This window comes from Grus americana, chromosome 2 (assembly GCF_028858705.1).
Source record: "Grus americana isolate bGruAme1 chromosome 2, bGruAme1.mat, whole genome shotgun sequence".
NCBI lineage: Eukaryota > Metazoa > Chordata > Aves > Gruiformes > Gruidae > Grus > Grus americana.
The window spans coordinates 12582513-12602129 of record NC_072853.1 but is presented as its reverse complement, the minus strand read 5'-3'; the positions used below and the strand labels follow the sequence as shown (position 1 = coordinate 12602129).

The 19617-nt window shown below is 40.8% G+C and overlaps 1 protein-coding gene across 1 annotated transcript; it reads left to right on the top strand.

Moving 5' to 3' along the window:
• The first annotated feature begins 581 nt into the window (after nucleotides 1-581).
• SQLE (squalene epoxidase) lies at nucleotides 582-17894 on the top strand. The gene is made up of 12 exons (XM_054817788.1): nucleotides 582-717; nucleotides 1258-1605; nucleotides 3687-3939; nucleotides 4230-4410; nucleotides 7058-7154; nucleotides 10472-10585; nucleotides 12203-12374; nucleotides 12654-12749; nucleotides 13339-13481; nucleotides 14569-14665; nucleotides 15176-15263; nucleotides 16042-17894. The coding sequence occupies exons 2-12, from the start codon at nucleotides 1318-1320 to the stop codon at nucleotides 16232-16234; spliced, it is 1722 nt and encodes a 573-aa protein (XP_054673763.1). The 5' UTR covers nucleotides 582-717; nucleotides 1258-1317; the 3' UTR covers nucleotides 16235-17894.
• The last annotated feature ends 1723 nt before the right edge of the window (nucleotides 17895-19617 follow it).

Genomic DNA, 19617 nt, shown 5'->3' with positions numbered 1-19617 from the left:
CCCGCAGCCTCCCGTCCCCCGCAGCCGGGCAGGCGCCGAACCGAGCACCGGAGTCAACGGTGCCGCCGCCTGGAAGGTGCCACCGCCTGGGTGCCAGCTCCCCCGCCCGGGGCTACTTGTCAGCTGCCGCCCGCTGCCCTCAGCCGCCCCGCCGCCCTCTCAAGCACCCGCGCCCTGGCAGCGCGCATGCGCAAACCCCGTCGGCAGCCGCGGGGAAGGGGAAGGGGAAGGGGGCAGCGGTAGGGATCGCTCCGCCGCCGGCCCGCGCGGCAAGCGGCAACCCCTCATCCCGTAACCATTGGCAACCTCGGCGCTCCCACCCCGCCTATAACCGGCGTCACATCGCCCTAGGAGCCCGGCGGACGCAAGCCCCGCCTGCCTCCCGCTCGGATTGGGCGGCTGGCCATAGCGCCATCTCGGCATAGCACCGCCGATTGGCCAGATGTCGCTGCGGCACGGGGCGCGCGGTACCTACAAGGAGGCGGAGGCGGTGGTTCATTAGCATAGCCCCTCCCCTGGCCGTCAGCCCCACTCTCCCCCCTCGCCCCCCTCTCTCTCCCCCCCCCGCCCCTCCCCGCGCGCTCGCGGGGTGCTCTCTGTGAGGTGCCGCCGGGGTCCAGGGCGCCGGGCGGGAAACGAGGGAGGAGGAGGAGGAGCAGGAGGCAGCGCCGCATCCTCCCTCCGTGAGGCGGCTGCGGGGGGCCCTGACGCGAGCAGGTAGAGCATCAGCCGCGCCCCTCCGGGGCGTGAGCCTTCCTCCGCCCGCCTGGGTGCGTCACGGGCGCCCGGGGCGGCCCCTTCGCAGCGCCGTCGCCTCACTCACCGGGCGTGGAGGCTCCGGCTGCATCGCCGCCAACGGAGGCGCATCTTTCCCGGCAGCCGAGGCGGGGCTGGGCACAGCGGAGGGGTGACCCCGGGAGGCGGTGGGGCAGGAAACCCCCCGGCCGCGGCAGGGACGAGCTCCGGCTCCGCGAGCATCGCGTCTGGCGTGCAGCGGCGAGCGCTTCTCTTAGGTGCTCTGCGGAGCTCGGCGATTTTTAAGACGACGTTTTATATTGATTTTTTTGTGCGTGCGTGTGTTTAGAACCTCTTTCTGGGCTCCTGTGGCAGCCCGGCAAGGTGGGGCTTCTTCCTCTACAGGGTTTTGTGAAGCTCCGTGTTTTTTCACTGAGATCTCCCTCCCTTCCATTTCTAAGGAAATCTTTGCATTTCTCTCTATATATTTAAATACCTTGTGCTAAAACCCATTTTGGGCAGCATCCGTCAGCGGGAAGGCTTTGGAGGAAGCAACCGGGAACAGCGACCAGTCCCCTCACGATGTGGACCTTTCTGGGCATTGCCTCCTTCATCTACGTGTATAAAAAGTGCGGAGACCTCATGACTTACGCTAATAAGGAGGTGCTACTCTCTGTGTTAGTGTTTTTCTCCCTTGGCTTGCTGCTGTCGTACAGGTACCGCTTCAGGGGGCCCAAGCAACAGCAGCAGCAGCGGAAGACCCACTTGGGAATGCTCTCTGATGTTCTCTCAGCTTTACCACTCATTGGCTTCTTCTGGGCCAAACCCACCCCAGGATCTCAACAAGTCGAACAACCCAAATCCAGAAAGGTAGGTTCAATTCAGACCCTCTGCCCTGGTGAGGGAAAGGAGCTAAGAAAGGGTTGGAGAGGGTTTGTCTTTAGATGCTGGATGTCTGATTTGTCATGCTTTGTGTTAGTTTTGAATGACAAAATAAGTTTCACTGTTTCTTTTAATAGACCAGGGGTTTTGTAGAGCCAAATCAAATGTGTTTGACAAAAGAATTGTAGTAAAGGATTATTACAGTGGCAGAAAAACATCTTCAATTGCCAATCTAGTGCAGAGATGAAGGACTGGAGTGTCTCCTATGAGGAAAGGCTGAGAGCGCTGGGACTGTTCAGCCTGGAGAAGGCTCAGGGGGATCTCCTCACTGTACATAAATAGTTGGAGGAAGGGTGCAAAGAGGACGGAGCCAGGCTCTTTTCAGTGGTTTCCACTGACAGGACCAGAGGTAATGGGCACACTGAAACACAGGAGGTTCCCTCTGAACATCAGGAAACGCTTTATTACTGTGAGGGTTACTGAGCAGTGGCACAGGTTGCCCAGAGAGGTGTTGGAGTCTCCATCCTTGGAGATATTCAAAACCCAACTGGACATGGTCCTGGGTAGCCTGCTCTAACTGACCCTGCCTGAGAGGGGGACTTTGGACCAGATGACCTCCAGAGGTCCCTTCCAACCTCAGCCATTCTGTGGCGCTGTGATCAGCTTCCTAATATTTCTGGATAAAATACATTTGTCTAGACAACTGCAGATAGGGTTATTTGAAAATTACTGCTAAATTATTGCTTGTACAATAGCTACAGAACCTGAGCTCAGATAGTCAGTCCGTTCCACTGAGCCCAGTGTGAGACTTGTGGTGAGACAGTGGAGAGAGCTGCAGTTTGTGGCTGGAGTCCTGCCATCTGAGACTACCGATGGACATACATACTCAGTACATCTGTGGGTCAGCGCTGTTTGGCTACTTTCCTGTGTGCTTCTGGGCATTTTCAGCTGGGCACTGACCCCTTGCACAAAACAACTTGAAACTATTTTTTGCTGCAAGTCAAAGGTTCTGGATTTTTTTTTAATTTTTTTTTCTGGTAAAGCCTGCCTTTACCCCAATTTCTTGTATTATCTGAATTCAGATAATTAGTTTTGCACTCCCTTGCTGCATTGTAGATATAAACACAACACTATGCCACTAGAAATCCTGGTGTCAGTTTGTTCTGGGCATTTGTTTCACTGATGCAGTTGTATTTTTACCACTGTCAGCACTGCAGTGCTGAGGCATTTGTGAAAGAGCGAATTAGACTCTATTCTAGCAGCTGGAGAAATGACTTGCAGGTTTGCACTGGAATTGCCCTTACAATTTTTTTTCACTTTGAAGCGTAGGTGATTAGATGCTATTGGGAAGGTACTGTAACATTTATCTTCAGGTACTAGTTTATATGTTAATTGATATGTAGTTGAAGTATGTAATTTCTTGACAGTTTTAAATGTACTTGGATGGTAATTTTGCCCATACTTTGACTGTCTGAAGAGTTTTCACTTTAGGACCAATTCTTGATAAAATTTTCCAAGTAGCTGCTTCTGCTGACACTTTTCCATGCTGAGTATTACCGTAAGCAGTTATTTGATAGGTAGGTTCACTTACAGTAAAATTAAAGAGAAATGCATTTTCCGGTGAATCTGATATCTTTTTCATTGCAAAGTGCTAAGGCCTCCACGTAGTAGCGGCTCACTGGTATGAAGGCATTGTTATGTTACTTAATAGATAAGAGTATGGGACAGCCTTGGCTTGCGCCTTTTATAGGAACTTGACTTTCAGTCTATCTGAAACTATGTTAGTGGTTTGTCTTCGATTAGCAGGGCAGTTTTAAGCAAGTATTTTGATTTTGTTTTGGGGGAGGGGGGTTTTTTTTTTTTCTTTACTCTGCTGCTTGTGTTTTTGTTGCATTGTAGAGTACAACTGATTTGATTTTGGACAAAACTAAACCAGAAGATGCTCTCCAACTACCAATGTGCTCTCAGTCCCCTGAGTCAAAGTATAATGAGTCCAAAGTCAGCCCTCTGGTGGGATTATGGTACAGATACATCGGCACACGTAACATTGTTGTCTTTCTTTCATAAAGGGTAAAAGAGAAGTAAACTTCTCAGATGTATATCTGACAGACACTGCTCCAAATACAACACTATCTCCCCAATACGATCCAGAAATTATCATTGTGGGATCAGGTGTCCTTGGTTCTTCCTTGGCCACGGTGCTCTCCAGGGATGGAAGAAAGGTGACTGTGATAGAGAGGGATCTGAAAGAACCTGACAGGATAGTTGGAGAATTGTTGCAACCTGGAGGTTTTAATGCGCTTAGAGACTTGGGTCTTGAAGGTGAGTGCATTTCAAAATGTAAATATATCTATAACACAACAGTTACTACACTCAGTTACATTTTTAGAAGAAGCATGCCTACAGGGAAAATGAAGAAATACATTATCTACACTTAATATTTGAATTAAAATTGCTTGCATATTTCCATCTGCCATTTTGAAAATATTTGTCCTTCAATACGTGTGTTTTGAATAAGAAAATGGGACTTTATGTAAAGAAATACTTCTAATACATAATTAAGCTTTCTTAAAAACTTTTTTAAAACTCATCTATTGGCTTGTATTTTGCAGACACAGTAGAAGGCATTGATTCACAAATAGTAAATGGGTACATAATTCATGACATAGAGAGCAAGTCGGAGGTTGAAATTCCTTATCCAACATCTGAGGATGGCCGTGTGGCGAGTGGAAGATCTTTTCATCATGGCCAGTTCATCATGGGTCTCCGAAGGGCAGCTATGGCAGAACCCAAGTGAGTCACCTTGTGAATGTCACACTTGGGATACAGGGATTCAGAAGCACTGTTCCCAGCATCTGTGAGATTCCTTAACCATTTCACTCTGTCCCAACACAGAAGGCTGCAATGAACAAGACTGAGAGAATGTAACAGCTATAGTTACTCACTCTGATTTCTGTAGACATGTTCATGAGTTGCCTATACATCATACATTAGCCTTTGTGACAAGTTAATCTTTACAGGAAGGTACTGGTCTATATATGTGAGAGAACAGTTCAGGGATAAAGAGTTGATTCTCTTCTACTGATTCTTGGGTTTAGCATTTTGCCAGAAAAAGTGACCTTTTCTCAGTGAGCAATGCATGGAACTTCTTTGGTCAATAAATAAGTTGCAAATCTGGTATCATTTCTTAGAATCATAGAAGGGTTTGGGTTGGAAGGGACCTTTAAAGGTCATCTAGTCCAACCCTCCTGCAATGAGCAGGGACATTTATTCTTCCACTGATGTTATCTGTGATGCCAGAAATCAAGCTTCTTTTGCATGTCGTTTTGCTTTTTCTCATAACAAGAAATCAAACAAAACAACTAGAAAGGAACACTAAATGGAAGTAGCTTTTTCCAGTTATTAACCTGTTTTTCAGAATCTTGAAGACACCTTCTCTTCCTAATGAAATAAAAATTAGTGTTTGGTATTTCCTCTTTAACTGTTTGTTTTCTTTTATACAAGACACGAGAAGGAAACTTTTATTGAAACAAAATAGATTCTAGGTGCTGTTTTCTTTGGGGTGTTTTTTTGGTTTGTCCTTTTTTTTTTTTCCCCTAAATAAGGCTTACAAGGGAAACATGGCTTTATCATTTTTTTACCTTACATGTCTTTATTCTGAACTGGAAAATTGCATTCTCCTATTGTACCTGTTATATCATATGGATTATTAAAGTAGCACTAAAAGATAGCAGCTCTGTAGTGGAGTTAAAATTAATGACGACCACATTTACTAGCTATAAAAGCTAAAGCTTTGTTGTTGAGGCTTTGAGTTCAGTGAAATTTGGGCACCTGTTTGTTCAACTTATGGGAAAACTCCCATAGCTGTACACAGTCTTTGAAGCAGAAACTTATAAAAGCTAATGTTTGTGACTTGAATTCAATTCTTTCCCCTTTTTCCACACTTAAACAAAATGAACATTAAAGAATGTTTGCTTTCCATTTTAATTATAGCATAAAAAACTGCATGTTAAATTAAGGTGTGGGAGAGATCAGGAACTCTTAATAGGGTCATGAGGCTTTGTTTTCCATCTCATAACTTGTGAAAATATAGGAGATAATTATTACTGATTAATATATCCTCTTTATAAGTACTAGGCAATATGAATTTATTTCAGATGAGTAAAATTAATTTGGCAGAGGAAGGGCAAGGAAGGGCAATTTTGAAGAGGTAGGGCATCATTAGTTAGTTATTTTTATAGTGGGTGAGAACCAGCAAAAGAAGCGAGCACTTAGATAACTGAAATGACAACTATAAAAGAAATTTAAAGCAAATAGGATCCACTGAACTCTGATTCACTTGCTATTAATGTGACAGGTTGCTGCACTCCCTTGCTATTGAAGCTAATGTTAGTGTGCTTACGCATAACCATTCATAGTTTGATACAGCCAACCTGCCTGTTGCCTGGCAAATTAAGGCAGTCACAATCTGCTCTGAAATTTCTGTGCTGGCTGACGTGTAGAAAAGACACAAATTCAATTGCTCATGTTCCCTCTGTGAGCCTAAAATATCAAGCTGTTGTATTCTCATGTGGACATTTAGCTCATTCCTCCAAGTTGTGGAATCCCATCTGGATATGAAAAGATTTGTGAAGGAGAGAGAGTGTCCATTTTAAGCTGCTAAATCCAAATTTCTGGGATCAGGTCTAACAGCTCAGACCCAACAAGGGATATAAGTTTACAGAGATTTAATTTGTGAACCCCAGATAGCTCTGGCTGGGAGGTAGAAGTAAGGGATGCTCAGTCCAAACTCTGAACATAAGACTTTTAAAAGCATAAATGTCCACCTCCGCCCCCCCCCCCCAAAAAAAAAAAAGTGTATCTTGAATTCCTGAGGTGACAAGCTAGATGTGTATGTCCTAAACATGTTAGATTATTTTTGACAACTCTGAGAATTAGATACCTCACGTCTATCTGGTGGATATGTTAAGTGTTGAAGTGCTACTTAGGATCTTGCTCCTGAATTCTGCTTGGAGTTAGGCCTCACCCGAACTGTGAGTGTTTCCCACCACTTAGCAGGGATGACTCAGTCAGCTGCCTGATTTCTGACCATTATGAGGTGTCACACTCCTCTCTGCATCTCTCGCCTGGCCATGGAGCCATGGAGCATGTGAAACACAACTGGGGATTTTGCTAAGTGGTTTAAGATAAGCACTACAGTTATAGAACATTCTCAGGTATCAAACCAAATGGTAGTGTTGAACTGAAATTAATGACAAGCACTTTTGATGTTTAATGTGGTTTCTCAAAGTGGTCAAGAACACATCTTTGTAAAGTTTAAACAAACTGTCAGCAGAGTTAAGATAGTGAAAGTGTGGTTTTCCTTCTGTGTCTAGTACCTTGAAATGTTCGCGTCATTAATCCTCTTCCATTCTGTTCTAACCCCGGTATTTTATTTCAGTGCAAAATTCATTGAGGGGACTGTGTTACAATTGCTTGAGGAAGATGACTGTGTTGTGGGTGTTCAGTACAAGGACAAAGAAACTGGAAACACTAAGGTAAGAGTTTCCTGTTATGATCTTTGTTAAACTATGGAGGAAATCAAGGGTTGGTTTATATATGTCTGTGTATATATATATATTTTAAAATCTCTATTTCAGAGCACTGGTACAGATATAATGCAGTTACCAAGAAAGCAAAAGCTTTAATAAAGGGAGATTACTTTCTAGTGGATACAGTCCCGGCGTATGGGAATTCTTGTTATAACTGCTTGTGTAGCTTCTGCTTTCAGTGTCTTTGGAGAATTCAGTTCATTATTTATTTCAATATTCATATGTCTGGAGTTTAAAATCTTTTGAGAGTTACTGGTGGAAAAAACAATATATTAAGATTTGTGCTTTGCCTGTGTATAATGGTCTATATTTCCACATATACTTCCACCATCGACTGAGGTGTCTGAAAAGAAGAATATAGGTGGCTATTCATAGAGATAGCTCTGTCCAGTCATTTCTTGGATCACAGAAAGAGAGTTCTGGCCTATTTTAATGGTGTCACTGATTTGATTAATGTTCTTTGCCTAAATTAATGCTAAACTGCTGGCTAAATGCTATGGAATGGTGAACTTAAATAAAATATGCTCTGTTGGGGAATACAGGAATCTCCTACCTGTGTTCTGCTGTCCTCCATACAAGATTGAGAAAGTCCCTGAGTAGTTGGAAGATCCTGCTCTGAGCATTACTAACAAAATCTCTCATCTTTAGGTCCTTTAGAAGTAGAAGTAGTGGTATAAAACCATATGTAAAAGAGTCTCTTAAAAATACTTGCCCAAGATGTAGGAGAGCTCACTGGCTTTAGACCCTTCTCAGGCAAAAGATGTTTCAGCCCACTTGATGGCAAAGTGTTGTAAGTAGGAAGCTGTAAGAGAGCTGAGTGGAAGCAACATCCTTGACACCTCCTGAGGTAGCTGGAGGAAGGGGGAGTTCCAAGTCATGTTCCTTGGTCTGTTGTACATGTCATGTAAAATGAATAAAATCATATATAGGACAAGGGGGTAATGGTTTTAAACTAAAAGAGGGTAGATTTAGACTAGATGTAAGGAAGAAATATTTTAGGATGAGGGTGGTGAAACACTGGCACAGGTTGCCCAGAGAGGTGGTAGATGTCCCATCCCTGGAAGTGTTCAAGGTCAGGCTGGATGGGGCTCTGAGCAACATGAGCGAGTTGAAGATGTCCCATGTTCACTGCAGCGGGGGTGGAGTAGATAATTTTTAAAGGTTCCTTCCAACCCAAACCATTCTATGATGCTATATTAGGAAATCCACTCTAGTAGAAGAAGGCATTGAATCACACATGGATACTGGAAAGCCAGGGAGTTTGGAGAGGAGGAGGGGTTTTGGGGGAGGCGGGGGGCTTGTTGGTTTGTTTTTTTTTCCAAATCCAATTGACTTTATCATCCAGCAATGTAGAAGGGGTTTTGTTTTGTTTTGTTTGGGAGGCAGAGGGGAATAGTGTGTATTTTGCACATTTATGGATGTTGCAATTTTAAGTGTGACTTATATGACCACCAGTAGGGTGACCACTGTTTTAGCCTGCATCTTTCCTGAGAGCGTGGGGTATTCTTAGTGCTTTGAGTTTCCTATCTGTATAACAGGGATAAGTAAATTTATGTTTTGCTCTGAATGCTGAAGTTCTGTGGCTGGGAAGAGCTTTTTCATTTGCTGGCCTACATTTCATTTGATTGTAGAAATCTAGTGTAAGAAACTTTCATGAAACGTTTCTTCTTAATTGTGTTTCCCTACCTGTGACTTTTTACAGCTGGGAAACTACTGAGGGGGGGGAAAAAATAAACCAAACCAAAGCCTGTTTACATTTCTTAGCCTGCTTTCGTAAAGAAAGGAGGCTGATCTATGTTGTGTGTCTGTATTTTTCTGTTGTTTCCATCCCCGTTGTCTACCACATTACCTTTGAGATTTGTATTCTCTTAAATGAGGTTGACATTAGCCAGTATGCTAAAAATCAACTTATAAAATTTATCAAAACCAGGCAACTGAATAGAGTGAAGGTCTTAGTATGTTGACTGTGGAAAAATTGTAGCATGAATGTTCAGATCATTAGACACTAGGGAACCCATGCGGGCAGGTGACCTTGCTCTAATTGCAGGAGTAATTAGAGCTTGCAATCATCTGAGACAGAAATACATAGAAGGAGGTTTTCTGAACTCTACTCAGGAGCTCACTTCTATAAGCTCAGATGCCATAAACATATATTATTTTACTCTCTGATTTTGTCCGACTCCCCTTCACACAGCAAAAGATGTAAGAATTGTGTGACACAAGTGCCTGAGTCTGTTCCTATGTAGGAGAGAACTGCTGGTAGAGGAACCTATTCACGTACTGGCTCACCAGATGCTTCCATCCAATAGCAAATATTTGCAGGAGTACTAATGAAACGTGGCATGCTTTTTTTGCCTTGTTACTGACATCCTGAAAGCTTAAAAGGAAAACAGTTATTTTCTGCTCATGCCAAATAAGTGAGATTATGGAACGGCCAAGGACTAGTGCTCAATGTAAATCTATAGTCGTTTGCAGTTAAATCACTCAATATACTGACATTGACAAAGCTGTAGGTAGAAAGAAACATCTACCTCTAAATGCTTACTAGTATAATAATGTTGTTATATTACTGTAACAGTAAAATGCTTAAAAATAAACATTTTAATAATCAGAATAATTTATGTTAAAGAACAATATATGTGTTAAACATGAGGAATTTATGCATATGTTCAGGCTGAACCTGATCAGTTTACTCAGATTTTATTTTGTATTTGTGTATATATGCTATTTGTTCTTATAGTTCCTAAGTGTGCTAGGAACTGCTCAGAGTTCCCTGCTTGGTCTTTTAAAGAAGATCTTGGTGTGCTTCCTGCATTTCAGTTTGTCACACTTAATTTTATTTTTGTTTAGTTCCTTATGCATGGTTCTTTAATTTAAAATTTCTTCTTTGTTTTCTTTTTTTCTCCTGAAGAGGATTATAGGCTGAAGGGACCAATTACTCTACTTTCTTGTCTTTTTTTTTAATCCAAGATCCTACACAGTCCCCATAACTACGTTATCTGATGGCATGTCTAAAAAAGCTGGAGTATATTGTTAGATCAGCTTTTAGAAGAGATAGTTAAATATAAATATGAGGAAGGGAAAAAATATTGTATTTCTTAATACATATATTATAAATATGGTCTGTGATCCTCTTAAATGTTTATTGTTTTGTAGAACATCTAAAGTGCAATTGAAAATGAGAGCTTGGGAGTTGTTTCCCACTGTTCTGAAACAAAATGGAAAATGTCATTTTTTTTTTTTATTTTTTCTTCATGCTGCAGGAACTTCATGCACCACTTACTGTTGTAGCTGATGGACTCTTCTCCAAGTTTAGAAAAAACCTAGTCTCCAACAAAGTTACCGTTTCATCCCATTTTGTTGGTTGCATTTTGAAGGTAACTTTTATGTATAATACTATATAAGCCAGTATGCTGCCGCTTCTTAATGTGGGTCTGAATTTCACTATGTTGTCCATTATCTTTGCCAACAGAATCAATTAGAATTATGCTTTTAGATATTTATCCAGCTGTTCTCAGTTTCTGTGTCCCTTTGAGGAATACTTGGAAATTTTGGTCTATATTTTTAACTCATAAATTATTGATGCGTACTCCGTCCCAGATCTAGGACAGCTGAACTTGCTATCTCAGACTTAAAATATTTGATACAGTTACAGATCAGATTTTCAAGTCTTAAAACACTTGTAAGTAACAGTGAGCCAGTTTTGGGTTTTGTGGTTTGGTTGGGGTTTTTTAAGTGGAAATTGTTGTTAAAAGTTAGATTTTTAGTTTTAAGAGTGGAGTACAGTGTCAATCTTAAGCATATAGTTGAACAAGGGAGGGTTTAAAAAAACTGGATTAGGATTCAACATAGCTAGTTTAAACTGGACTCACTAGACCAGTTAATAGAAAATACTTCTTTTCTTTTTTCTTTTAAGAAAAAAGGTTTCTGCATCTCATATAAGGTAGTGCTATGTGTACTATTAGTGCTATATCTTATATAGCTCTAACTTCTGGATTAGAAGTAGGCACCACTGTAAAGCTGGAACCCAGTTTGTAAAATTATATTCCTGGATATACGTGCTTTGACTGGTTTGCATTAAGATATCGGTAGCTAAGATGGTGAAACTCATTTTTTCACAATACTTGTTCAGGGAGTGGAAATCTTGAGTTGTAGATCGTCCTAGCAGCTGTGGGTCAAACCACCTATGGTTTATTCTCCAGAAGAATACCCAAACTGTGCTCCTGCCTGAAGGTGGGGTACCTTGTAACCAGGTACATATGTACCTTCAGGACCTACAAAGTTTCAAGAGAGAAAGCGGGAGTCTAGGTTGGTAGCTGGGTGGTTGGAGAACTCGGGTAGGAATCCTGGCTGGGTCACGCCCTGTGCGGCTGCTGCAGTAACCATTGGATTAACAGCAAAAATAATACAGGGAGAAGGAACCAAAACTACAGAACTTTCACTGGACTGGAACGCTGACTTGGAGGAACTTTAGCAGTTCTTGGGTCCCTACCCCTATAGTTATCACTGCCTAAGTGCCTCCCATTTCTCTACTTTTGGAAACTTCATTTAAGACCTGGTTAGATAGGACCCTATGATTTTTCCTCAGTTGGTATCTCCATGTAGTCGTATACAGACTAGTGCATTTCTTTCCCTCCCACCACCTTCTTTATGAAAGTAAAACAAAATGATCTTATGGAAAACTGCTACATTGATTACATTACAGATTTTGAATGGCATGCATTAAATATTAGTGAGATGTTCAAATGACATGAATAACTTAACGCACATTTTAGTGAATATTAAAATGTATTGCCAAAAGAATTGTAACTACACTGAAGTTCAGAACTTTCTTGACAGCATTTCTCTTGTTCATTTAAAGAGAAAAATAACACAAACTTAATTTGATATGGGGTTTTATTTTAAAGTATTTCAGAAAATGATCTTGTATATCTGAAGTTTAATATACTTTCATTAGTCAGTCTTAACCTTTCCCCCCTTCTTTTTTTTTTAAGGGTGCACCACAGTTTAAAGCTAATTATGCTGAACTTGTTTTAGCTAAAACTAGTCCGGTGCTAATCTATCAGATCTCTTCAACTGAGACTCGGGTCCTTGTTGATATTCGAGGAGAAATGCCAAAAAATTTAAAAGAATACATGATTGAGAATATTCATCCACAGCTACCTGGTAAGTCTAGAAAGATTTCCATCCATATCTGTCACAATTAAATGTGCCAGAAAAGGCACATTTCATTGAAGCCATTGAACTGTACGGCCTTTTTCCCTGTGCACAGTTACTGTTTCAGTAACTATTCACCCTTCTTCAATTCCATATCAAATAGCAGTTTGTTCAGCTCACATCTGTGAGGTTAGCAATTCGGGATTGTATCTCTAAGAGGTTAAAATGGTTTGTGTACAAATTATTTTAGACTCTAAGTAGCGTAACTAAAAAATTTGGTTATTGCAGATCACTTAAAGGAACCATTCTTAATAGCAGTTCAGAATGATCGTTTAAGGACTATGCCTGCCAGCTTCCTGCCTCCTTCAGCTGTTAACAAAAAAGGTGTGTATTATGAAATAAAAGGAGGGAAAAAGTCATTATAAACAACTTGTGGGGCTTAGGGCTTTTTTGTCTTAGACTTATGTTTGTTGTTCAATACAACTGTCTCATAATTCTTCAATGAAAAATAATATTTTGAAAATGTGTACCTTAGGCATAGTTTAACTGGAATGTTTATATTGACACCAGACTTCAAATCAGTGCCTGCTTTATTTTTAAGTTTAAATCGCTCAGCTGCTCAAGCTCATACAAGTGTGGTCTTTTTAAGGAAAACTTGATTAAAAAGGGAAAGAAATTACCTTGAGAAGTGTGTGTATGTCTGTGTTCTTTGACACACACACACATGCATACCTGTAAGGAAAAAAGTATTTTGACCTTGATCATCTTAAAGCCTTTTTAAGCCTGTTAATTTAAAGACATATTTTTTTTTCTCCCTTTATTTTTTCTTTTTTAGTTTGTAGTTTTTATTAATCTTATTTTCTGGTGGGAATGAATTCTTAGTAAATTTGATTTTTTTAAAAAACCGCGGGTTTGAGTTCTCACGTTATGTAATTGTCATGCAGTATCCCATTAATTTTTCTCTTCTACCTAGGTGTTCTCCTTTTAGGAGATGCATATAATATAAGACACCCTCTAACTGGTGGAGGAATGAGTGTTATTTTAAATGATGTTAAAATATGGAGAAGTTTGCTCCAGGATATTCCAGACCTTTATGAAGATTCTGACATTCTTAAGGTGAAGCTTTATTTTTGGACTTGTTTTAGGCAGCTTTTGCTGCAATTTAATGACACACTTTTAAGTTTTACACAGCTTGGGGACATGCAAGTTATTCGTGAAGCACAGCTGTTTTCAAAGCTTTGGACAGATAAATCATACATCAGGCATTCACCAGTACGCAGAGCTGTGATTTGTGAGTGCAGTGGCTGTGTGGCAAAGGGCAGATTCAAAACTGCTTACTGACCTGTCTTGTTTTGCTTAGTGACTGGTGTGCTATGTCTAGTCAGCGTGCTGATATTCCTGTATTAATAGTGTATTTGTAACGTAGATAGATCTTAAATGGGGTGGGTTTGGACCCCTACTCTTGTGTGTGTGGTACTTAGAGAATAATGAGCATGTGTACTGAGTTTTTTGACTCAGTGCTCCACTAGCCTCTTGACTGCTGCATCAATCTCACAGTAGTAAGTTAAAAGACATCCTTCTTTCCCAGGAATCGGCACCTTCAGTGTTGATGCTGGGTTTATTTTTTCAGTGAGATTTACACCTAAAATTCTGATGAGTACATAATAAGATTCCTTATTAATTTATTTACTGCTTTTAATCAGGTTAGGCATATTGTCCTGTCTAAATTACAGCTTGAATAATTATAGACTACAAGGAAATGATTCAAAAAGTGTACTTGAAAATCGAGAAGCACTTAGAGGGACTGTCCTGAATGTCAGGACAGTACTGGACTTACCTGACCAAATGCAGGTACTTTCATTTCAGTCACCTCAGGCTTTCAGTTATTTCCTACTTAGACAACAGAGAGAACTAGGTGAGTGTTATCCTTAAAGTTTCTGACCTGCCCCAGCCACCTACTATAGGATGAGATGAAGCACACCCTGGAACTGCCTGTTTTGTTTCTATATTTAGTGTAAGAGGAGCCTAGATAACTGGTTCAACAAGTTTCCAAAGTCCCTTAATGACCTAGCTTGGAACCAATCTAGTGTATCACTAAATCCACTCTACGTTTTCATGAGTATGACTCTTACCACCTCTTTGAGAACCTTTTGAATGCCCTTCTGTATTTACTGACAGAAATACTTTTTTTTTCTTTTTTCAGGCAAAAAGAACATTTTACTGGTCAAGAAAAAAATCTCATTCTTTTGTAGTAAATGTTCTTGCCCAGGCACTTTATGAACTCTTTGCTGCCACAGATGGTAAATACATTTTAAAGATAACTTCTGACTAATTACAATTTGGTAAATAAATATGCTTGGGGAGGGGATGTGTATGAGCATAGTCCATGTGTTTGTGTCTATATATGTATATATTTATATATATTAAAAATATATCAGTCAAAGGATTTTAATGACTTAGCTTGTGTTCTCTGCCTAGTCGTTTAGTTCTAGTGTTATGTAAACTGAGTTTTAACAATGTGAAGGCAAGTCTGGAGTTAGTATTGAAAAAAACAAAACCAAAGAAAAACTCCACAAACAAAGAAAAAAAACCAACCAGAAGACACTTGTTCTTGTGTCAGCTAACTCAAGAATATGTAGATATTTCTATAAGACTATCCTTTACTTAAATAAAACTAGCTCAAAATCCAGCTGAATTTAACAGAACAACAGCTAGCAAAGTGCTGGATTTAATATCACTGTTGTGTACGCTGAAAAAGTTTTTGGTGTGTGTTGAATATACGTGTTAAGTCATTTTAATTACTTTTGTAGATTCCTTGCATCAGCTAAAGAAAGCCTGTTTCCATTACTTCAGACTTGGTGGAGAATGCGTCTCAGGTCCTGTTGGATTGCTATCTGTGTAAGTTCAGTGTGCGGGCAATAGTTAATGGGAACCGGGTCGAGCATTTTGAGCCTCTAAGGACCTGCTTTGCTCCCAACTGGTCAGCTCTGCACAGGGAGAATGGTCCATGTGAGCCTGTATTTTTAGGTTTATACTAAAGGTTAGAGCTTTGTCTTCAGATGTAAAAATGTCTTCTTTGTAAAAAAAAAAAAGCCACTAAAAGCTGGAGAGAGGTTAATGTAGGTAGTGTGGGAGTTTGAATGAGGGACAGAGGTCCAGACTAGCAGAGGAGCTGGTGGAGACCTTTCATGTTGGACAAGTTGAGAGCAGTGAAGGATGAGGTCTCCCGTAAAAGAGGATAAGGAACAGGGAAATTGGTTACTGTCAAGGTGTTTTACCTGACCCCTCAGAAACTAGTGAATACATAATAAATCACACTACTGTGAACATGTGAGAATGTGTGCACGTTTGTATTTCTCCCTGTTTGGAACAAGAGGTAAAACTGATAAAGCCTGTTGAGAATAACCCCCTGGGGGTTGACAAAAACAGATACAGACTACTGGAAATGAAGAGAAAGCGGCAGTGTATGCTGGCCGTACTGTAGAAAGGAATACGGGCTGTACAGCAGCTCCCAGACAACCAAGTTCATATTTTTATTTGAGATGGCAGAACCAGAGCTGCCTAAATCAGAAGACTGTGTAATCTGGAGTGGAGATGTCTATTTGTAAAATGAAAATTTGTCAGTGCTTTCTTATTCTGTTTATTTACATGTTTTATCCATTTATTTTTAATACAGGTTATCTCCTAAACCAATGGTACTGATTGGCCACTTCTTTGCTGTGGCATTATACGCTGTTTATTTTTGCTTTAAGTCAGAGTCATGGATCACCACACCTCGAGCATTTTTCAGTAGCGGAGCTATTCTTTACCGGAGTTGCTCTATAATATTTCCACTTATTTACTCTGAAATGAAGTATTTAGTCTATTAAAATCCAGGGGGAAATGACTGGAGGAAGAAAACATGAAAATCATGATGCCTTCAAAATCTTTGGACACATACTATTTAATATTGTATTATGTTTTCTTCTCTTCAAAATGCAATTTCCTTGATAAGGATTTGACTTAATTTTGGTTTCGTGGTTATATACATATATATTATATGTAAATATTCTTTCCTTTGCAATTAAAATTCAAAAAGGAGTTAGCTGTTTACAAGGACCATAATTAAGTGTTGACATGTGGTAGATAATTGCCAGTTTTGTCAGAATTTCATTCCTTGCTTTATCCATTGCCGAGTGCACCACTAATATTAATAAACTGAAAAGTGAAAACTGTAAAGCATATGCTGCTATTATCATTCATGCTTTTTTCTGTTCTGTAGTTCCATGGACTGTTTCTTTATTACTGTGAATATTGTAAGAACATTCTTGATTTGGGTTATTTCATTAGGATTTGCCTCTTCTTTTTCAGTTGCAGCTAAGATACTAGTCTACTGACACTTAAAAGGACACTGTAAAGGATTTCAGATCTTGAAGTGTCACCGTATCTTTAACTTCAGTCACTGTTGCAAGTGCCATGTTGCTCTTCTGAAATCCTTCTTTACACCAGAATTAATTTAAGCAAGTAATAATCAAACCATAGTTATGCTGGCTACCGCATTGCACTCAGGTACTGAAAGCACATGGTTTTGAAACTTTCTTCTTCTCTCACGTCCTTTTAAAAACTTAGGATTCCTTGGTGTGTGTGCAATTCAAGTTTAACACTGCCACCAACTGAAGCACAACAACAAACCACATCCACTGAAACAAATTCAGTCCAGCTATTTCCAGTAGACAGTGATCTTTAATATTACATCTTAAAATTCATGACAACCACCATGAAAGTGTCCTTTTAATACTCTATGTTTTTTTTTCTTGTAGAAATTACTGCATGCTACTAAAGGGTTCATGTCTTTTACTGTTGGTCAATTTTCCTCTCAATGCTACATTTATCAATATGCTTTCCTTCATTCTTATGTATTTTCATTTTCCCTTACCTTTCTTATGATTGCTCTGTGTATCGTTGTATGGCTCTCGTATTATGGCTTGCCTGAACAATCACACATCAGAGCAGCCAGCAGTGTAGAGAGCAGTAAGAGATTAAGTTTTTCTGTGCTGGCGAAACTTTGACTCTTATCTTTTGAAAATGACACATTGCATAAGCTGTACATAAACATACATTTTATGTTGGACTGTGAAAAAAAAAAATCTGTGGAGAGGCTTTTTTAGTATTTTATTTTACGGATATTTCAAATGACCTGTTCTTTTCCAGAAGCAAAAGTATGTATATTTTTCTAACCATATCACTTTTGATACCCTCTTGAAATTTCACGCATCATGAATCTGTCTGTGTTTAAACTTTAGGGTAAAGTACTAATATTTTCAAATATCATTATTTATGGTAACTAAATAATGCCCCTTTAAGGGTATACAAACTTTGCAGAATTTATACAAGCGTTTTCAAAATTTGTGACAATTTTGAAAATATTGAGTAATTTTACATTTTCTATTTTTTTAATATTATTTGCAATCAGTCTCTTTAAAGTCAAGGATAAACAGTCCTTAGCCAAATACGCATCCTCAGCTAACTTAAATAAAAGGTTCTGATATCTGTAGAGGTTTTTTTGTTGTGTATCTCTGGTTAATGAGTTTGATTAGGCCCTGATTTACAGGGAGGACCAGTGTACTTCAAGTTACATATGTGTTTTAAGCTCTTTTTTTCTTTTCTTTTCTTGAACCCAGTGCCTGGTTAAGTGTCTTGATGATGGGGGAAACGATCACGTGTTGGAAATCTTGTGTGTATGTGTCAGGAAGAGCAACCTGAAAATATGACTCATGAAATGGTTCCATGCCTTGTCCTCAGGACAAGATGAAGGACTTTGAAGGACCCCAGTTTGTCTGACACTTCAGAGACACAGGGCAGCACAGGCTGTGGGCTTCTCGCAGAAATTACTGATGAGTTAGTCTTTGGTAGTGTTTGACAATATTGGCTGGGCTCCTACTCTTCACAACTACAGGCTGGGCACAGAATGGATTGAGAGCAGCCCTGAGGAGAAGGACGTGGGAGTGTTGATTGATGAGAAGCTCAAATGAGCTGGCAATGTGCACTTGCAGCCTAGAAAGCCAACCGTGTCCTGGGCTGCATTAAAAGCAGTGTGGCCAGCAGGTCGAGGGAGGTGATCCTGCCCCTCTACTCCGCTCTGGTGAGACCCCACCTGGAGTACTGCGTCCAGCTCTGGGGTCCCCAGTACAGGAGAGACATGGAGCTGTTGGAGAGAGTCCAGAGGAGGCCACGAAGCTGACTGGAGGGCTGGAGCACCTCTCCTGTGAGGACAGGCTGAGAGAGTTGGGATTGTTCAGCCTGGAGAAAAGAAGGCTCCAGGAAGATCTAATTGCGGCCTTCCAGTACCTGAAGGGGCCTACAGGAAAGCTGGAGAGGGACTGTTTATCAGGGAGTTTAGTGACAGGACAAGGGGTAATGGGTTCAAGCTGAAGGAGGGTAGATTTAGATTAGATGTTAGAAAGAAATTCTTCACTGTGAGGGTGGGGAGGCACTGGCACAGGTTGCCCAGAGAAGTTGTGGATGCCCCCTCCCTGGAAGTGTTGAAGGCCAGGTTGGATGGGGCTTTGGGCAACGTGGTCTAGTGGAGGGTGTCCCTGCCAGGGGGGTTGGAACTAGATGATCTTTGAGGTCCCTTCCAACCCAAACCATTCTATGATTCTACTCCACCTGGTCCGTGGCACGCAGCAGTGCCATGGCCTGGGGAAGGAAAGTTGCAGAGCAGAATTTCAAGCTCTGTTCTGTAGTCCCTGGCTGCAGAGTTTTTCTCAGGGACACAGAAGGAGGTTGGGGGTGATTCTTGAGCCGAATGGGAGTAAGAAGAGTAAAGCTGGCAGTGAGTGGGCAATGTCTGTAGATGAAATGGCTAAAAATGGAATCTAACAACAGCTAATGCTAGCCGCTGCGTGCAGCAGGAGGACTGCAAGAGTCCTCGTTTTCATTTGCTACACCTATATGCAGCAAAGTGAAGTGATATGCCAGGAAAGATGCATCACAGGCATGGCTTAGAATCAGAGGAACACAATGCACACGTATTTGATGCAACTTGTGAGTTGTCTATATATCTGCAAACTCTGAAAAGGTTAGTTCTAAGGATCTGTACCCTGCAGGATTCAAAACCGTCTCATTTCCTTAGGAGTGCACCTAGATAAGTGGTGTGGGTACACAGGACACGCATCGTGCATATCTGGTTATCTCCGTATTCTAGGACTGGTGCAGCTACAGCTAACAGAGAGCAGAAGGAACAAGAGAAACAGCTACATAGCACTGAGAT